The sequence below is a fragment of the Rhodamnia argentea genome, chromosome 4, assembly GCF_020921035.1.
Source record: "Rhodamnia argentea isolate NSW1041297 chromosome 4, ASM2092103v1, whole genome shotgun sequence".
NCBI classification, from domain to species: domain Eukaryota; kingdom Viridiplantae; phylum Streptophyta; class Magnoliopsida; order Myrtales; family Myrtaceae; genus Rhodamnia; species Rhodamnia argentea.
In genome coordinates this window covers 9,711,816-9,730,342 of record NC_063153.1, presented here as the reverse complement: position 1 = coordinate 9,730,342, position 18,527 = coordinate 9,711,816, and the positions used below count along the sequence as shown (strand labels likewise).

At 37.9% G+C, this 18,527-nt stretch overlaps 2 protein-coding genes across 4 annotated transcripts; one reads left to right on the top strand and one right to left on the bottom strand.

Annotated features, from left to right (window-relative positions):
- Positions 1 to 4,593: 4,593 nt before the first annotated feature.
- LOC115750095 (aurachin C monooxygenase/isomerase-like) lies at positions 4,594 to 6,963 on the bottom strand. The gene is made up of 5 exons (XM_030687259.2): positions 6,844 to 6,963; positions 6,504 to 6,812; positions 5,932 to 6,233; positions 5,635 to 5,845; positions 4,594 to 5,402 (listed from the first exon to the last, which is right to left on the bottom strand). Exons 2-5 carry the CDS (start codon positions 6,777 to 6,779, stop codon positions 4,875 to 4,877), a joined length of 1,317 nt encoding a protein of 438 aa, XP_030543119.1. The 5' UTR covers positions 6,780 to 6,812; positions 6,844 to 6,963; the 3' UTR covers positions 4,594 to 4,874.
- A 2,210-nt stretch (positions 6,964 to 9,173) lies between these two features.
- Positions 9,174 to 18,527, top strand: LOC115750055 (carbon catabolite repressor protein 4 homolog 6). Of its 3 annotated transcripts, XM_048277547.1 has the most exons (17): positions 9,174 to 9,432; positions 10,014 to 10,575; positions 11,095 to 11,261; positions 11,522 to 11,587; positions 12,986 to 13,038; positions 13,576 to 13,657; positions 13,757 to 13,803; positions 14,386 to 14,467; positions 15,484 to 15,576; positions 15,693 to 15,725; positions 15,837 to 15,925; positions 16,040 to 17,156; positions 17,271 to 17,356; positions 17,591 to 17,675; positions 18,025 to 18,133; positions 18,235 to 18,245; positions 18,280 to 18,527. In XM_048277547.1, the coding sequence occupies exons 1-15, from the start codon at positions 9,340 to 9,342 to the stop codon at positions 18,106 to 18,108; spliced, it is 2,739 nt and encodes a 912-aa protein (XP_048133504.1). In that variant the 5' UTR covers positions 9,174 to 9,339; the 3' UTR covers positions 18,109 to 18,133; positions 18,235 to 18,245; positions 18,280 to 18,527. The 3 variants fall into 3 exon arrangements, with proteins under 3 accessions (XP_048133504.1, XP_030543069.1, XP_030543068.1); XM_030687209.2 differs by lacking the exon at positions 18,280 to 18,527 and having other exon boundaries at positions 16,040 to 16,695; positions 16,810 to 17,156; positions 18,025 to 18,273; XM_030687208.2 differs by lacking the exon at positions 18,280 to 18,527 and having other exon boundaries at positions 18,025 to 18,273.

Below are 18,527 nucleotides of genomic sequence, written 5' to 3'. Positions count from 1 at the left end.
TTTTGCAACAAAAAATAAAAAAAAGGCTAATACCATAAAAAACTCCAAACCGATACACTTGTGATAAACTTACCCCAAATTATTTTTTTTTTTTTGGTAAGGACCCCAAACTATTTTTTAAACCACATAAAACCCAAAACCGATACACATGTGACAAATATATCCCAAACTATTTTTTTTTACCACAATAAACACAAAATTGGTACACTTGTGACAAATAAGCCCCAATCTACTTTTTTGACTACAAAAAACTTCAAACTAGTACACATGTGATAGATTTATCCTAAACTAATTTTTTTACCACCAAAAATCCCAAACTGGAACATACGTGACAAATTTAACCTTCGTTAATTATCGTTAAATTAGGTTAATACCACGAAAAATCCTAAACCGATATACCCGTGACAAACGGATGGTAAAAAATCCAAACCGGTACTCCGTCAATTGTCATGTGTCATCTAATTCGGCAATTTGACAGTAAAATTTACCGGAAACTAACGAAAAGTAATTTGTCACAAGCATACCAGTTTAGGATTTTTAGTGCTCAAAAAGTTAGTTCGGGATAGATTTGTCACGATTATATTACTTTGGGATTTTTCATGATAAAAAAAAATAATTTGAGGTAAATTTAACATAGGTGTACCGGTTTGAGGTTTTTCGTAGTATTAAAAAAAAATAGAAACTTGAGATTTTTTCATATAGTTGTTCAATCAAGGAAAAATGTACTAATACATACCACCTAGTTATTAGCTCGAGTAACATGACCTAGAGATGAGCATGGTTCTAGGGTAGACTGGGAACCGGAGAATTGAACTAGTGAAAAATGGTAGGTTCGAGGTTCCACGATATACGGGGTATGTTGTAGGTTCCAAAAATTAGGAAATTGATTGCCACGGGTAGGTTCCAGGTTGCGGTAGGCGAAAACTAGAACAAGTCATTTTGTTTTCTTGTTCAATGTTACGTGCGATCCTACGATATTCCATGGCGTCCGATGATGAGTATGCAATACGAAAATGTTAGTCCGAGCTTCCATTTTCAGCAATATCCAAGATTGAGACTTTTACGTTGTTAATGTTTATATTATTCGTATGTCTAAACATGAGTTATTTATAGCGGATTGAAGCAGGAAATGTTGAGCTTTGTGGGTTTCTTGGTTTCTTCGTCTTGTCCCTCCATTGGGAATCTGTGAACATGATTGTCTCATAAAGCTTGCGCCTTTTGTTTTTTGTTCCTGATGTTCAATCGGAATATGTGGCGGTTTGGCTCGGGATGATTGAGAGCCACAGCTAGACAACGACAGCCGAATATTTTATGCAGCAGCTATATAATATGACATTGACATTCGCCAAAACTACTAAGATAATCTCAAAAATTATACACCGAAATTATATGTGATGCCGATCACGAGAGCAATGTGATTTATCATCACATCACGTTAGTCATGTAAAACGATGAACGATAGGGTTGACATGTTTGATGTATTGTGATTAGAGTAATGTTTTGGTTAAAGTAAGGATTCTGGGTTGTTCTTTTTGGCTATCGAAAGATACCACATTAGAAACATTCTTTTTCATTTTGATAGGTAATCACTAGCGTTCCTATTTCTTGATATGTGAATATATACATGGCTAGCTTCGACATACTGGTAGATCAAGAATATTTTCTCATTCATAAATCAAGGTTGACTAATTTATGTGGGTCAGGGACAAATTTTGTGCTACTGTACAACGGCTATTGCTACTGTAACAATAAACGGAAACATAAAATGTTGGTAGTTTATTTGTAAAATAAATGTAGATGTGTCTTCTCCCACTTGGCGGTTATTTCATAGGGTTGTTTCACACATAATTTTCTCTATTACATATTCAACGTTTTTGTCTAATATTTAATTTTACTTCAACTTCCATTTTCGTTTCTTTCAAAGATATACAACAAGTTTTTTCCAATTATTTTTCTTCAATTTTTTTTTTTGAGAAATATTAGAAGTGCTATGTAACATTCTCATTACAAGACTTTGTTGCATCCTATAAGATTTTTTTACAGTAATCATTAGTAACGATGTGGGGCAAATAATTTCTTGAAGAAAAAGAATTCACGGCTCAAAGTTTGATTCAATTATTCCAATTTGATCATTAAATTTCTCAACAATTTTAAGGAAATATTTCTGCAACAATAGAGATGGAGCCAATCAAACGTAATTACTACGTGTTTAATTCGATGAGGCAATCCGCGATGCTTCCCCTGTTGGGGGGTGCTCCCTCACGTGCTACTACCATTTAGTGGAGTAAAATCTTGACATATAATGCTGGTAACGAGACTTTCAGGAAACTTTAGGACATATCAACTGATCAATCTAAAGGGCATGACTCATCACTCTATGGGTGGCTTGATGCTTGTGAATTTATCGAGTGGTATGGAACGCTGCCATAACCGGCCTTGCCATGAATGGGCGTGTCAAGCCTACATTTAGGTTATTCGGCCAAGTGGAGAAGCTTGGGGCACGGCCAGATCGAAACACATTGAAGGGTTTGCTTTGTGCACGCACGCACGCACACGCATCTGGTGAATGAGGGCTAGCAATACTTAAAGAACAAGGTTATCGTTATTTCTTTGCCTCTTGCAATGTAACATTGTGGATGTATGATGGATCTCCTCTACCGTGCGGGTCATTCGGAAGAAGCTCACAATTTGATGAAAACTAGTGCTGCTAAGTATATTTGTTCTAAGTTCACTAAAGATTATGGTGTTTTAATTTGCTTATATGTTGATGATATGCTTATTTTTTATCCAATATTATTGGAGTCAATGAGACTAAGAAGTATTTAACTTCCATGTTTAAAAGGAAAGATTTGAGGGAAGTAGATATAATCTTGGATATTAAAGTTAATAAACATAGTTGGGTCATTCGCTAAGCCAAAGTAGTTACGTTGAATAATATGTTAAATAAATTTAAACATCTTGATTTCAAAGAACCGAGTACTACATTTTAATTCAAGTATTAAATTGAATTATGATACCGGTAGAGTAGTACCATAACTTGAATATGCGAGTGATATATGCAATGCATTATACTAGACTTGATATTACCTTTTCTGTGTGTAAGTTGAGTAAATATACTAGTAATTCGTGTATAGAGCATTGGAACGTTGTTACTATAATTTTTTGTTATCTTAAGAAAACAAAAAAATTGAGATTGTTCTATGATATTTATCTAGTTTTATTAGAAAGATACACCAATGCCAGTTGGATTACGAGTGTGGGAGATGAACATTTCACTTCTGGTTGAATCTTCACAGTAGAAGCATGTGTTGTATTTTGAGCGAGTAAGAAAGAAACATGCATAAGTCGCCCAATTATGTACTATGAATTTATTATTTTAGCAGCAACTAGAAAATAGGCTAAACGAATAGAAATTTGTTGTTAGACATCAAATTATGGTTTAGTCTTATGCCTCCTATTTATATTGATTGGGATAGTCAAGCTAATTTGGCAAGAGCTTATGGTAGCACTTATAGTGGCAGGTCTAGACATATCAGTTTAAGATGTGAGTACGTGAGACAATTGATTTAGGATAGTATCAAAACAATTGTCTTTGTGAGGTCACGTAATAATCTGTTTAATCCCTTTACAAATGCACTACCAAGAGATTTGATAAAGATGACCTCAAAAGAAATGAGTTGAAATCCTTTGATTAAAATCACCAGTAATGGTAAATCCGCATAATACTAGTATACCACTAGTTAAAAGTTTGATGGATAAGAACAAGTTACTGAAAGTGATTATTTGATACTAGCATTAGCCCATATATGATAAATTAATATCATATGTTACATTATTGTAGGCTGAGTTGTACTCTTAATGAAGTACAATACAAACTAATAACATGCTTATTAGTAACTTAAACACGTGATACATATTATACCTATATGAGCTTAGAAGTGGTGCTACTTCTTATGAAAGTTAAGAGCACAATGCCATAATGGTGCTAAGTAAATTACAAAATTTTTTGTTGAAATAAGAAATTAGTATATGTGTGGTATATCCGAGTCTATTATTTATAGTAACAAGTTTAAAGCTATAGCTATTTGAAATTTGAATAAAGTTTTGAAGTACTTGCACTAAATAAAGGCTTACCTTGAAAGAGACCTTTATGTATATATATTAATCTCACGGAAATTCTGGCTCTGTTTTTTCAAACAATCATTTTGTAATTTTGTCGTACAAACAAAGTGGGAGACCATTGGTAGTTTGTATGTAAAACAAACAAAGAAGTGTCTTCTCCACTTGGCGGTTATTTATTGGTAGATATTTCATAAGGATGCCACATTTCAAAGATTGTATCGGTTCAGACATAATATTCGCTGTTATATCCAACATTTCTGGTTAATATTTAATTTTACTTCAACTTCCATTTTCGTTTCTTTCAAAAGATACACATAAATTATTTCCAATTGTTTTTCTTTCAAAATTCTTAAAAAAATATTAGAATTGCTATTTGATATTCTCTTTACAAGACTTAGTCATATCATGGAGGATTTTTGTAAGTAACTATTGGCAACATTGTGGGACAAATAATTCTTAAAGAAATAGAAGTCATGCCTCAAAGTCTGACTCAATTTCTTCCCTTTTGATCATTAAATTTCCCAACATTACAGACAACAGTTTGCCTAATCCAAGTGCTTCAGTAGATGAAAATGATCCTTAACCCTCTAACACAAGTCTCACATGCCTGTCACCATCCATGATGATCCTGGTTTAAGTGGCATGCTTAGGAAGACACATCTCTTGCTATATCCAGCTACAGCTAGAAATAATCTCTGACATGTCTGAAATCCATAATTGGAATGACCAGGATGGGAACAAATACAAGATGTTCACCGTTCGCCGGCCAATAAAAGGTTGCTTGAACCAAGCAGAGGATTATGTCCGAAGAAGGGCACGCTTCTCTGCGGAAGCATCTTGCATTCCTCCCGAGTGGCTGTGTTAGGATTGAAAGGCTTGCTGTCAGGAAGCATAAGGCCTTGTTTCATCCTCCCGGCTCGCCGGGCATGCAAGACTTGCTTGGATGCAATAGGTAGCCTAATGGATTGGTATTCTTCAAGGGCAGCTCCTAGATTTTCCACCCCCCACTTCTCCAAACATCGAGCTAGGACAGCTGCGTCCAGAATCGACATGTTTGTGCTCCTTGAGCTGTGTGGTGTCGTTGGGTGCGCAGCATCACCAACAAGTGCTACCTTGTCCCAAACTATTCGTTCTAGGGGATCACAGTCGTAAATGGCATTTATGAAAGGTTCTTTAGTTTCCCTCATGAGCTGAACCAAAGCCGGATGCCAAATTTTCTCTGCATCTTGGTACATCTTCTGAATCATGTCATCACTTACTTTCGTAGTAACTGAATTCCCCTGTATTTGTCCATAACGGACTAATTATCAGATACCATAAGGCGCAAGGGACTCATGGAAAGGGATGCATATATACATATACTTTTATGAGGTATGCTCATATGGTTCCTCCAACTAATTCTTGTGAATAAACATACGATGATGTCTGTAATGATCATTTGTGTCTTTAACTACGTCCACAACCACTATTACTTTAGTACAGTCAAGGGGGAGCAAGATGGTCGAATATTACCTGCAAGTCAGGTTCAGGTTGATTCAAATACCATATCCAGTTCAGCCTTTTGTTTGGGATCTCAAAAAGACCGGTATGATTTCCGGGCGCCAAGTCTACGTACAAGCAATTCCCAAGTTCTGGATATGCCTCCCTAACTTTCTTGACAGTTTCAGAATCTTCAATCTCCGAAAAATCAAAAACTCCTCTCCAGGCGCAATAGCCTGAATATCTATTAGATCGACATATTGACGGTAAGCTAGCAAAATGTGTAAGATAGGGATTGATGCATAACGATTCGGACAGAGAAGTAACAACCTCAGTTTGACGTCGGGGAGAAAGTGATTGCGAATTAGAGAGAGGCATCCATCTGCAGCGACTAGCAAATCTCCATCTACTTCAGTGGTTTCTCCGGTGTCGAGAACTTGAGCCTTGATTTTGACTGATCGCGTATCACTGGAAACAGAGAAAGAGAGGAAAAGATGGCCCCAGAGGAATAATTGTGGTGGCAATGCACTGAACAGGTGGTCATGCAGAGCAGCCCAATGTGCTGCTCTATGATTGAAATTCTCATCTCTTGCTAGTACCTTCCTGGTTTTCTCATCGTTGATTGCTTGGTTCTGGTACAAATAGATGCATAAGAATTTGGCAAGAACAAGGACATAATTTTGACTGTCACGCAGCAAACATGATAATTTTCTTTATATTTAACAAGGGGCAAAGACAAGGACCCATATGTCATTGACGAACTTAACACCCCCCCTCCCTGTCAAGCAAGGCGAGAATTTAAGATTCATGTTGCTAGTGAAAAGATATATTTTCTGCGCCGATTCTCCAGTATTTGTGATCTTACACTTCCATTACAAATAATGACTCAGAAGTTTCCTTACAAGATCAATGGTGACAGGAGAGGTGATGTCACGGAGAAGTTCAGGGCGTCCAGTCCAGGACCTGATGAGCTCCTGAGAGAGCGGATCCAAGCTGAGTCCTGCACCGGCAGGGCTTCCTTTTGGAGGCCTGCGCGATTTCTCCATGACCACAACGTCCCACCCCGCCCGAATGAGCGCGTGTGCGCAGGACACGCCTGCTATGCTCCCTCCTACAATCACGGCCTTCGGCTTGGACGTCGGCTTCTTTTGATGAGGAAGATCATGTTTGTGATTCATGACTTCTGTTGTATCTTCTCCAGGACTTGCTCTCTGTTTCTAATTTCATAAAAGAGTAGAGACTGTCTAAGACTCCCAGTTGTTGGGTCTCACTTGGTTTTGTGACTTTGGATTGCGGGTTCGGGCTATGGTCGCGGGATATGTTATCCACGGAGTGCAGAAGGTGTTGAGAAGTAGAAGACAAATTTCCGTAGCAGATCAATAATGCTGGACATGTGGTTGGTTCATTATGCGGTGCAGAAAATGGGGTTCAGATCCGTCGCCACAGTCATTTATCTTGTTTGGTAATTTTGAATGGTCCCGTCACAAAGTGGTCTTGGTACATTTTTGATAAATTTACCATAAACTATTTTTTCAATCATAAAAAACTCTAAACTGGTATATCCATGACAAATTTATTTCAAACTATTTTTTTTACCACAAAAACCTCAACCTGGTATACCTGTGATAAATTTACCCCAAACCCGTATACTTGTGACAAATTTATCATCGCTTAGTTTTCTGTTAAGTTTTACTATTAAATTATTGAGTTAGATGACATGTACCGGTTGACGGGTATACCTATTTGAGGTTTTACCCCGTAATGTGTCACTTTGGGATTTTTCATGTATTAACCAGATTTAACAGAAACTAATAAAAGATAAATTTGTAACATGTGTATCAATTTAGAGTTTTTGATAGTAAAAAAATTTCGTTTGGGATAAAATTATCACAAGTGTACCAATTTGAAATTTTTTGTGGTCAAAAAATAGTTTAGGGTAAATTTGTCACAAGGTTACTGGTTTGGAGCTTTTTGTGATGAAAAAAATAATTTAGGGTAAATTTATTGTACCAGATTGAGGTTTTTCGTGGTATTAAACCAACTTATTATATATCTTATATTTTGCCTTTGAATTCGAGATTTTCTTTTTGTTACAGAAATTAAAGAAAAAACTCGATATTTTTTTGTACAGTTGTTCAATGGGATATGTTCACTCAAAATCCTAAAATTTGTCACGAAAGTACAATTAAATCATAAAACTTACAAAAGTACAATCGAGTCCTAAAACTTGTTAAATTAGCACAATCGAATCTTTGGTCAACTCCATCCATTTAGACTAATGAAAATTGCCAATGTGACTTTTTTTAATATTCTCTCTCTTATGTGAGGATGACATGACCAAAAAAGGAAACATAAAGCAAAAACGACGTCGTGTTGACCTAAATTATAATTTTTTAATCAAAATCCTAATAAAATAAATTAAAATATTAAAAAAGGTATTGAGAAAAAAAAAAAAAAAAAACAACAGAAAACAAATATAATTTTGGCCAAAACGCCTCCATCGCCGGAAAAGGGCCAATGGGATTGCCAGGGCAAAAAAAAAAAAAAAAAGGTAGCAAGGACCTGCCGCCCTTGCCTCTATTTTTTTTGTGTTTTTTTTTAATACTTCTTTTAATATTTTAATTTTCGTTAATTACTAATATTTTGGTTAAAAAATATAATTTTGGCCAAAACTACGTCGTTTTAGTTTTATGTTTCATGTTTTGGCCACGTCATCTCCACGTGTAAGAAAGAAAATATTAAAAAAAAAGTCACGTTAGTATTTTCAGTTAGTCTAAATGGACGGAGTTAACAGAATAACTCAATTGCACTAATTTGATAAGTTTTACGACTTGATTTCATTTTTTAAAAGTTTTAGGATTCAGTTGTATTTTCGTGATAATTTTTAGAAAAGATAGGTAATTATAATAGGATTAAAAGAATATGAACCGCTTAATATTAGCTCAAGTGACACGATTGTTTTAAAGCACTCACAACACTGAAACGAGAAGTTCCAATTTTCTTACGGGACTTTTATATGATTCGCAGCCTATGCCATTCATTTGTCACACGACCCACATCCATCACCATATAGTATGGTAGTTATCCTTTGAAAACACGATGACTATTTCTATTAATGGCAAATAAAAAAAAACTGCAATTTGTTGTGTATGTAAAATTAATTTATTTCGTATTCTTCCTAATTAACCTCCGATTTCATTTGGGGGGTGATTGGTTCTGATGTGGGTCGGTTCTTACTCCGAAACCTAAAACAGGGCCGGGCAGAAAGATCGGTTTCCCAAATTGTAAAGCAAAGAACTTGCCCACCTGATCTCGAAACCGGTGATTTTACTAATTAGAGTTTACTTCAGAATAACAAAAACAAAAAACAAAAAACAAAAATATTGGCCGTTCCGTCGATATAATCCGGTTGGCCTGATTCCTTACTTAGAACAGGGATCCGGACCGATTTGTCCCAATTCCAAATTTTTGGAATTGAAAATCGGATTGATCTCTTGGAAATCATCCAGAATCGGTCGGTTCGGTCCTATTCTCGAGTCGGACTGGACCGATGCGCAACCGAAACCATTGTCGGGCCGTCGGGTAGAGAGAGCGAAGTTTGGGCTTCAAAAATCCAATCTTGTTTCAACTCATCATCTTTCTTCGTCGCATGTCCGGTCCGAGCCCGAGCAAAACGAAGAGTGCGACCGAAGCTTTTGCGGTGTCGATGACGTGTGCTCTGTCGGTGGAAGACTCTCCATGAGGCGTCGCTGCTCCTCCCTCCCCTCGTCTCTCGCCGCCTCTGCCTCTACCTCCGCCTCCGCCGGCCCAGCCATGTATCCTCGTCCCAAGGTGAGTTTCCTCTCGCCGTTGTTCAGCGTTGTGCCGATCCGCGGGGGAGTACTGTGTTTCACACTGATTCGCGCGTCGGTTTTGCGGATTGGCGAATTGTAATTGAGCTGCTTCGAGCCCTCGAAACAAGCAATCGTAGATGTCTCCGATAAGGAAATAGCATCTGTAGGCGCTTGCGCGTATCTTCAGTGATTCGGTAATTTAGTGGATGTTGCAGCGGCGCATCACTTTTCAGTACTCTCTCTATCTGCCGTATTGTTTTTGATGATGTTCAGATTATGCGTGCTCAATCCATCCTGCATGTCGAAATGGCTTCCATTTGTTATGCCGTTAAAACTACAACATTTAGAACTTCTGTTCGGTTGCGTCTCAAGTAATGAGTTTCCCTTTATGTATGCTGGTGGCTTATGTATTTTGTCGTGTCAATTAGGATAAAATTTTTTTATCCTTTGGCGAGGCTATACTTTTGTGGATTAAACAAGTATTTGATTATCCAATCTATTCAAGCTAGATTTTTGTTAGGATTTGGCTGTAGTTTTTCGGCCCAATGCATATAAGTGGATATTGGTTTTATCCTACAGTACCGTGGTGGTAGATATTCATCCCAAAGAAGCATCTCTGACTCCTTGCACGACGGTGGAAGAGGGCAATTTTCAAGTGGTGACTCCAATGTCCATGCAGTGCATGACAGAAATCGAGGATTCCAACAAGGAGCGAGGGTAAACTTCGTCACTGGAGACTCTCACTTCCGTTCAGTCCAGGATGCAAATCGTGGACTCCGACGAGGAGAGATGGGTGATTCTGCCGTCCGGGCTGGGTATCGGCCTCCACCATTCAATTCAAGAAGGCATTTTGTTCAGAGCCAATCATACGGGCCATCCTCTGGTTATAATCATGATACACAATTCCACCATCCCCAGCACTGTACTCGGGGTCAGAGTATACAGCAATCCCCGCAATCTAGTCGCAATCGACAGTATCAGCAGCACAGACCATCAAAACAAAATCAGCCATTCTGGAGACCTCCACAATCTGATTGGAGTTTAGCTGCTCGGACGTCAGAAGAGCAAAGGTCTAGGCCGCAAAGACCTCCCGATTATCGAATTTGGGAATATGCAAAAACGGAGCCACCTTCTGACTGCGGTATGCAATCATGTGGCCCATGCTTTTGTCAGTGAAAATTATGAAAATACACCTCTCCTTATTAGCAGATGTTGTGTGTGACCTGTTGACTATGGAGGTAATAACTCTAAGCTTGATGAGTTTTATGCATAAACTCTGAAAATTTGCAAGTTTGGTTTTTTGCGCTTTGTTTGGGACATGGTGGGTGGGGGATTTATAGTGGGGAAGGTTCTGTATGAGACATATATCCCATTGGGAGAAGTGGTTTAGCTGCTCGTTAAACAAATTTGCATGTGTAGCTTGACAATTATGCCTTGAATTCGACATTCATCTAAACTTATTGAAGTTAGACTTTTAATGGCGGATTGGCTTAAGAAGACCATTATTTTATTTAGTTTGATGAAAACCAATATCAGATTTTTAAGATCGAGATCCTCATGCAATTCCTACTCAAAGTCATACCTACAATTATTTGTCACCAACTTTTTTCCATTTCCAAGGTTGAATCTAACCTTTCTTAGCATGGTGCCATCTTTGCAGAGCGGTTTGTCATTCTCTCATACAACATATTGGCTGACTATCTTGCTATAAACCATCGAAGCAAACTCTACTATCATATACCTCGCTATATGCTGGACTGGCAGTGGAGAAAGAGAAGTATCTTATTTGAGCTTGGATTATGGTCTGCTGACATAATGTGCTTTCAGGTTCCTTCTTGTATACTATCTAAAGTCTATGGGATCTACATTCACGCAGTATTGCTTGTTTCATATTCGTTTGATAGAGTTAATTGAAGAATTCAATAAGCAAAGATGGACAAGGTTAGAGGCAATGACAGGCAGTTCTTATTACTTCATGTTTGACATAAACATGTCTATTGGAATTTACCTGAAAAGAATTGTAGACAACAGCTTCCATTATTTTGCACTTTTTTTCAATTGGCAATGTGTGTTTGTGTTATTTTCAGGAGGTTGATAAATTTTACGATCTGGAGGAGGAGTTGAAGTCACGAGGATATTGTGGTATTTGGAAGGTATGTAGCTACATTTGGTCCTATCGTTAGATTGTAGCTGCCATAGTTATTTTTTAGCATTTCTTTAGTAGCTTTCACCCGTTTCTTACTAAATGAGAAGATGAGTCTACGCAGTGGTGTAACTTCCATAAAGTGCTGTTGGCTATAGTTATATTTTGTCTTGTTGGAACTGAATTTAGGATTTTCATCTCCACAATTTACATTTGCTCCAGCAAATTGTTAGAAAATGAATCTACTTTTTTTTTATTATATAATTGCAAATGTGTTAGATAATTTTGGTAGGTCTACCCAGAAAGAAGTTGCTGATGTGATTGTATCTGTTAGTTATCAATTTCACTTCTGCTGGAAAATTTAACTTTGGGGATTTAGAGGCATTAGAGAGGTATGCTGACATACGCAATCCTTGTCCTAACCCCATTGATATGCAGTATATTTGAAGTGCTTTGCCTAAGCCTATTTCTTCCTTCTGAGTTCGGTTTTCATTTGACATTAGACAAAAGATTTTGTGCCTTGCAGACAGTTGAATGGACACGCGTCAATGATGTTTTATTTCATGCAAGGGTGTCTCATTGTCTGTCCTACACTTGCTATGTTGCCACAGAAATTTCTTGAGATTCACGTATGGAAGTAAGCAAATAGTGGGTATGGTCTGTGACTGTTCATAGATGTCTTAGGCACTGTAAGAGCGGATTTATGGGAGGTGTCTCTCCGGCTATCCACTTTCACTTTAGAATCTTTCTTATTCTCTGGTTTGCTCCTTTCTCGATTTTGTTGTTTGGATGAAAAGTATGGAACCAGTCAATAATGATTTGGAACTTAGGCCAGATAACTGTTCTAGTAGCTTGCTGCTCAGTTTGGAAATTCAGATTTCTGCCCTTCTGAGGATGATATTGTTACTTTTTATGTATGATGTGTCTCTTGGTTCTTGAGGTTCATCCCATACAACAAATGTGTAACAGTAACAAGGTTAATCATAGTAAAGATGCACTTACGATTTTTTTTAAAAAAAAATTGCCATTTGATCCCGAATCTCAGCAAGATTGCATTGAAGCACAGGATAAGAGTTGATAAAGTATGCTTAATTTTGTCCTAATGCATGGTTGACTCAGATGGGGGTCTGAGAATGGCTTCTGTGGGATCCAGATGAAGGAATCTTGTCAATGCATGCCTGGATCAGATGTTATTTTCATTTCATAAACAACATGACGTGCGGGTGATTATACATGGATAATTATATTAAATCGTTAAGCCAATTTCTTTGTTATGCGAGTATCTAGCGTTTTCTTGTGATACTCTTTACAGGTTTCACGGTAAATCAGGAATTACATCTCTGGCAAATCTCAGAGGATAAACAATTTATGGAAATAGGAGATAACTCCGCTTTTTGCTCATTTGTAGATGCGGACTGGAAATCCAGTTGACGGCTGTGCAATATTTTGGCGTGCTTCAAGGTAAACATTTATTTTCCTTCATAACTAAACTATTGAAAATTGATTTATCTAGCTCCGTGGAGCATAAAATTGCAGTCAGCTTCTTGGCTTTCTTTTGATGTCTCCCCTTCTTTATACCTCCTCTCCTTCTTCTTCTCGCTCTTTCCCCTTTCTGGGAACCTTAGGCATGCTTAGCTGTGGAATCATATTTTAGTTGAATCTACTAGGAGCATGATGCCAACATGAGTACTTTAGTTCCAGCTGGTCTACGCCATGTTAAGAATTCATTGGATGAGAAGTACCTTCAGCTGTGTCCACTGTCAATTTGTTATTGAAGAATATGGGCGTTTATATTCCTTATGTGCACTAATATTAGTTTCTTTTCCGTGTAATTCATAAGATTGTGAGCTTATTTATTTGTGACAGTGCCAGTTTCTTTTATCTTTATTGTTTGTAAGAGATCTATATATTCCTCTTCAAAGTCCACATGGTTTTCCACATAATAGCAAACTCGTTTGGAGAATGCGATTACGAACTAATTTGATTTTTCTTTATTAGGTTCAAGTTGCTTCAGGAAGAATGCATTGAGTTCAACAAGCTGGGGCTTCGGGATAATGTTGCTCAGATATGCGTGCTTGAGGTAAATCAATACCTAATTTAAATGGAGATAAAAAGAATGGGGACATTCAGTGGGATTACTTAGACCTCATTTCATACTCGAGTTTTTCTTGATGGACAGCTAGTGAGTGAAAATGAGACTGGAAATACAACCCATCAATCAGCCAGGTAATACTAAGATCTCTCTCTCTCTCTCTCTCTCCAAGCCCTATTCGAGCAACAAAAGACAAACAAAGAAATCACCATGTATAGTAGCGAGGATGCAACTATGTAACAAGGATGGACAAAGTTTATATCAAGTACTAGTAGAAGCTGAGAAAGCTATACAAAAATAAGTTAGCTTGTTGCTCTTCTCCTCTTAACCAGTCCATTTAGTCTCATTTTCAGAATTGCTGAACCGACCAAAGTGCTTGCTGCTTCTTTCCCATAATTTTATAACTTTCATTCAAATCGGAAAAGCTGTGGTGCTTCTTTCTAGCATGATGATCATAAAGCTGCTACAATGAACGAGAAAAACTTTCGTGGTAATATTGAAACTTAAGAGGAAAAAAATTGATATTGAGATGCGACTGCGAGATTTAGTTGCACTCTGAAGTGCCCCTTTGTGATGCTATTTTGTTGCATCCTGGTGCCTATTCTGATGATTATGTGCATTGTTGCACGACTGGTCAAGTTTCTTTACATTCATTTTTAGTAGCAGTCATGATACTGTTATCATTTTTGGGTGACATTTGATTGTGTCATTGACAGTTCAGCAGGTTCTAGAAAGATCGTGGTTTGTAACATTCACGTGCTCTACAATCCCAAAAGAGGAGAAATTAAGCTTGGTCAGGTATTTGATGTCTTCTGATGATTAATGGTCGGATGTCCAGCTTTACACTCTTATCACACCTATTTGGTCGTGTGACTTTATTCTTCTTCATCTATTCTATCAAGCGTCAACTATGTTTCTGAATACGGAAGCTAGGCTTTTTTTTGTAGTACTGCTCTGCTATTCAAGGCAGGCTTCTCCATGCCCAGCAAAAAAAGGGGTGGGGGCGGCGTTGGGGGGAGGAAAGAGAGAAAGGGAGAAATGACCCATAATTTATGTGGTATGGCCACGTGCTTACCTTCACTGGAGATAGATGAGCTGAATTGAATTCAATAAAATTTGGTATACACAAGTTCAGCAGAGAACTCTCTGTGTATACTATATATTCTCACACTCACAATTGGGAGAAAATCAAAGAGATACATTGCTTACCAAAATAGGAAATTAAAAATAACCAAAGTGATCCCAAACACTCGGCTTTCACCGCTGACCTCCAGAAAAAGTCTCAAGTCGGTTTACTAAAAATATATCAGCTTGGTTCAACAATTGGGCTGTGTTCACACAATCTCAGCATGGGAATGAGTTTTGAGTGTGGCTATGGGGACATTTCACCTCAAAGTTAATTACATTATGTTGTAAAGTTAATGAAAGGCTAAAAAATTCATGATGAAAATTTTGGAGAAAGATTCCAGAAAGCTAGGTGCGCATATATATCACTCTTTAAGAGTGAATGTATATATTCACATTTCCTTGTTCTATGTAAAAATTTAAAGTATTTATATGCCGATTCCATGAGTCCCACATTGAGATATGTACATGAATCAGACAAGAGGACATACTGTGTGATGGTATGTTACATGTGCTACTCTTTGGCTCTGGACAACATATATTATGTTACTCATCACCCTGGGACTCAATAAAGTTGATCGAGATCTTTTTCTATATAAAAATGTTTAATACAATATATTTTGTTAAGATAAACCTAGGTCTTTTATAGACAAAGTAGCTGATGTTGCTATTTTTCATCTGTTCGACAGATAAGGGTTCTTCTGGACAGGGCTTATGTTGTATCCCGAGCCTGGGCTGATGCTCCTGTTGTTCTTTGTGGGGATTTCAATTGTACTCCGAAGGTTATTGCTCGATTCCTTAGTTCTGGTGCTGCTTTCATGGTGTAAACCTGATTTAGTTGTTCTCCAATTGATTCAAGTTCTAATTTCATTGCAATCTTCTCCTTATGCTGTACCAGAGTCCTCTATACAACTTCATATCTGAGCAGAAGGTAAGTTTCACATGTTAGATTACCTTTTCAGTTATTTTGGAAATGATGTAGGTGTGTGGGTGGCAGTGCTGTGTGCCTCTTAACTCATGTGTGCTTCATTTGATTTGGCAGTTAAGTTTGTCTGGACTAGATAGAGATAAAGTATCTGGTCAAGCCTCTGCAGAAATTCGTCCAACAATACCAGATAGTCAAAACACTCGGTAAGTTTAAATCAGATTTTGAAGCTGTAAGTGGAACTTGAATTTGCCGATGGTTCTAATGTCAACATTGTTTCTAATGTCAACATTGTTTCTCTCCTTTACGAAATTTTGCAGTGGTCAACCTCAATTCCGGGTGGACAACAATAAGCTCAAAGATTCTACTATGGATGAGCAGAATCAGAGGATCCAAGATAACAGTAAGGAAAATTCTCTTAATGTGGATGACCCTTTTCAGCATAGGTGTACGGACAGTGATCCAGCATCCTCTGCTAAATCTTGCACAACTAGGCAGAGTGCAAGTGACGGCAGCGAACTTGATCATGAATTGAGAAAAGACTCTGAACAGAATCCAGCAGATGATGCTGCAAATAAAAATGGATTACCTCCTGATACTTTTTTGGACGGAGAACCAAGCTCTAATACTTTGATTGGAGGGACCGTGTCTCCTCTTGATGATGTCAAGTCAGGCAAAGATAAATGTACTTATCAGATGGCTTCTTCATGTGTCACTGAGCTATCTGATTTAAATAGTTCGCAAGCAAAAGATTGCGTAGATGTTGTATTGACAGCTTCCATTATGGGCGAAGACTATACTAGTAGGGTAACTGTAGATCCTGAATCTCTAGATTCAAGTGATGCGAAGATTGCTTCGTTTGTGTTGTCGTGCCAAAAGGCTACTTCTGATGATGCTGAAACCACTTCTTCAGAAGTTGCAGGGCAGGTAATATCCCAATCAGTCAACGACAAACAGGATAATCCTTCAACCTTACATAGTGAATTACTTGTGGATACCATGTGTGACTCGATAGACGAGGAACTGAAAGTTGCAGGGCAGGTAATATCCCAATCAGCCGACGACAAACAGGATAATCCGTCAACCTTACATAGTGAGTTACTTGTGGATACCATGGGTGACTCAATAGATGAGGAACTGAAGAAGTTATCTCTCAATGAGCCAGAAGAATCTGGCATGGAAGTTGGATGTTCTTATGAGGATGATGACACATTCTTATCTGCATTACACAACTTAGGAGGTGCAGATTCCTCTCCTGGTAGTCAAATTGTCAAGGAGTTTTCATCTGGTTTGGATTTTGAGCCTGTTGAAGGGGAGATCTCTACTTATGATTCTTCCTTGTGGACACCGATGGAGATAGCTACAGCTACTGGCAGTGCAGATTGTCTCTTTTTGGAGCATCCCCTCAAACTTAAGAGCACATATCCCGAAGTAGAGGTAGATTATACATTCTGGGGATTCTTTCTTGATCTGTTTATTTTTGGTATACTCGTATAATAGACTGCATACAAAGGAGTCAAAACCAAGATATCAATGCATGCGTCTATGCAGGATTCTTCTGGGACTAGAGACACAAACGGGGAACCCATGGTCACCAGTTACAACCGATGCTTTATGGGTACAGTTGACTACATATGGTAAGTCCTCCTATCTAAACAATTCCTACTTGAGACCTTTGATAACTAGAGGAGCTAATGAAGAGGAAGGCATTCTTTTCCTCATGCTGATGAGGCTGCATCTCTTTGTTCTGCTCTATTCAAATTTCAAATGGTTCTATAGAATACATAGACATTCTTAGTTTCTTGTTATTTCACCTTCTTTCTGATGATGCAAATATTTGGAACACTTAATGAGTTTAATCTCGCATTCAGGCATTCCGACGGTCTGCAGACAACAAGGGTGCTTGCTCCAATACCCAAACAGGCTATGCAATGGACAACAGGGTTCCCAACTAAGGTATATAGTTTGAATCTGCTCCACCTAGGAAGTCGAAGAGAATAGAGGATCACTTATAGATAAATTACTCATGATTTCTGCTTCCCAGCTTAAAAATTTTATTTTGTATCTTTTTGTTTTTGGCTAAACAGATAAGCCACACATGCTACCTATTGTGGATTGGACTACCATTTGGAAATTCCTCAGCATTCTAAATTGTCTTTAGATGCTATTGCAAAGCTAGTACCTTGTTAGTAATCAATAAAAGGACTGAGGATTGATATGATAAAGGTGTCTACTTTTTTTGCAGTTTTGAATTTTGTTTTGTAATGACGAAGGCCTTTTGTTCTTCTCTTCCTTTTTTATTCAGAGGTGGGGTAGTGATCATATTGCCCTAGTTTCTGAATTGGCTCTTACAAAGGGTGCAGCCGATCAAAGGAATGAAGTGCAGTAATAGACCAGCCTTTGGCACCTGAGAGTTGTAAAAATGTCTCGAGTGCTCTTTGGCTGTGCAGTATCCAGTCTCAGTGTTGGAGTTCATTCGCGACTGTTTCAGGTTTTTTCTTGCTTCTATATGCAGTTTTGGTGTAATTTGCGAGGCTCAATTTTTTTTTCTTATTTTTCGGAGTCATCACCTAGAATTCATTCTTACCAGATTAGGTTAGAGAGGAATTTTGATTGGTCAATTCGTTTGGATTTTTCCGACACTGTTTTTATTATTGTATTAGAAGAGTTCCTGAAGTCGGAACGAGGAATGTGCCAGGTCAAGAAGAAATCTGCTTGGAGACCGAAAAATGTCTCCCAAGAAGCTCTGGAAGCAACTCTTGTAAATTTATGCCGGATTCTTTTCATTAGATGCATTTAACAGTCGAT

Excerpts from the sequence above, each read along its gene's own strand:
- LOC115750095 (XM_030687259.2), bottom strand. The coding sequence starts at position 6,779 with ATGAATCACAAACATGATCTTCCTCATCAAAAGAAGCCGACGTCCAAG. Across the intron at positions 6,234-6,503 it reads CTCCTGTCACCATTGATCTT|AACCAAGCAATCAACGATGA; the intron begins GTAAGGAAACTT and ends TATTTGTACCAG. Across the intron at positions 5,403-5,634 it reads AACCTGAACCTGACTTGCAG|GGGAATTCAGTTACTACGAA; the intron begins GTAATATTCGAC and ends GGACAAATACAG.
- LOC115750055 (XM_048277547.1), top strand. The coding sequence starts at position 9,340 with ATGAGGCGTCGCTGCTCCTCCCTCCCCTCGTCTCTCGCCGCCTCTGCC. Across the intron at positions 11,262-11,521 it reads CTGACATAATGTGCTTTCAG|GAGGTTGATAAATTTTACGA; the intron begins GTTCCTTCTTGT and ends TGTTATTTTCAG. Across the intron at positions 17,357-17,590 it reads GGTACAGTTGACTACATATG|GCATTCCGACGGTCTGCAGA; the intron begins GTAAGTCCTCCT and ends TCTCGCATTCAG.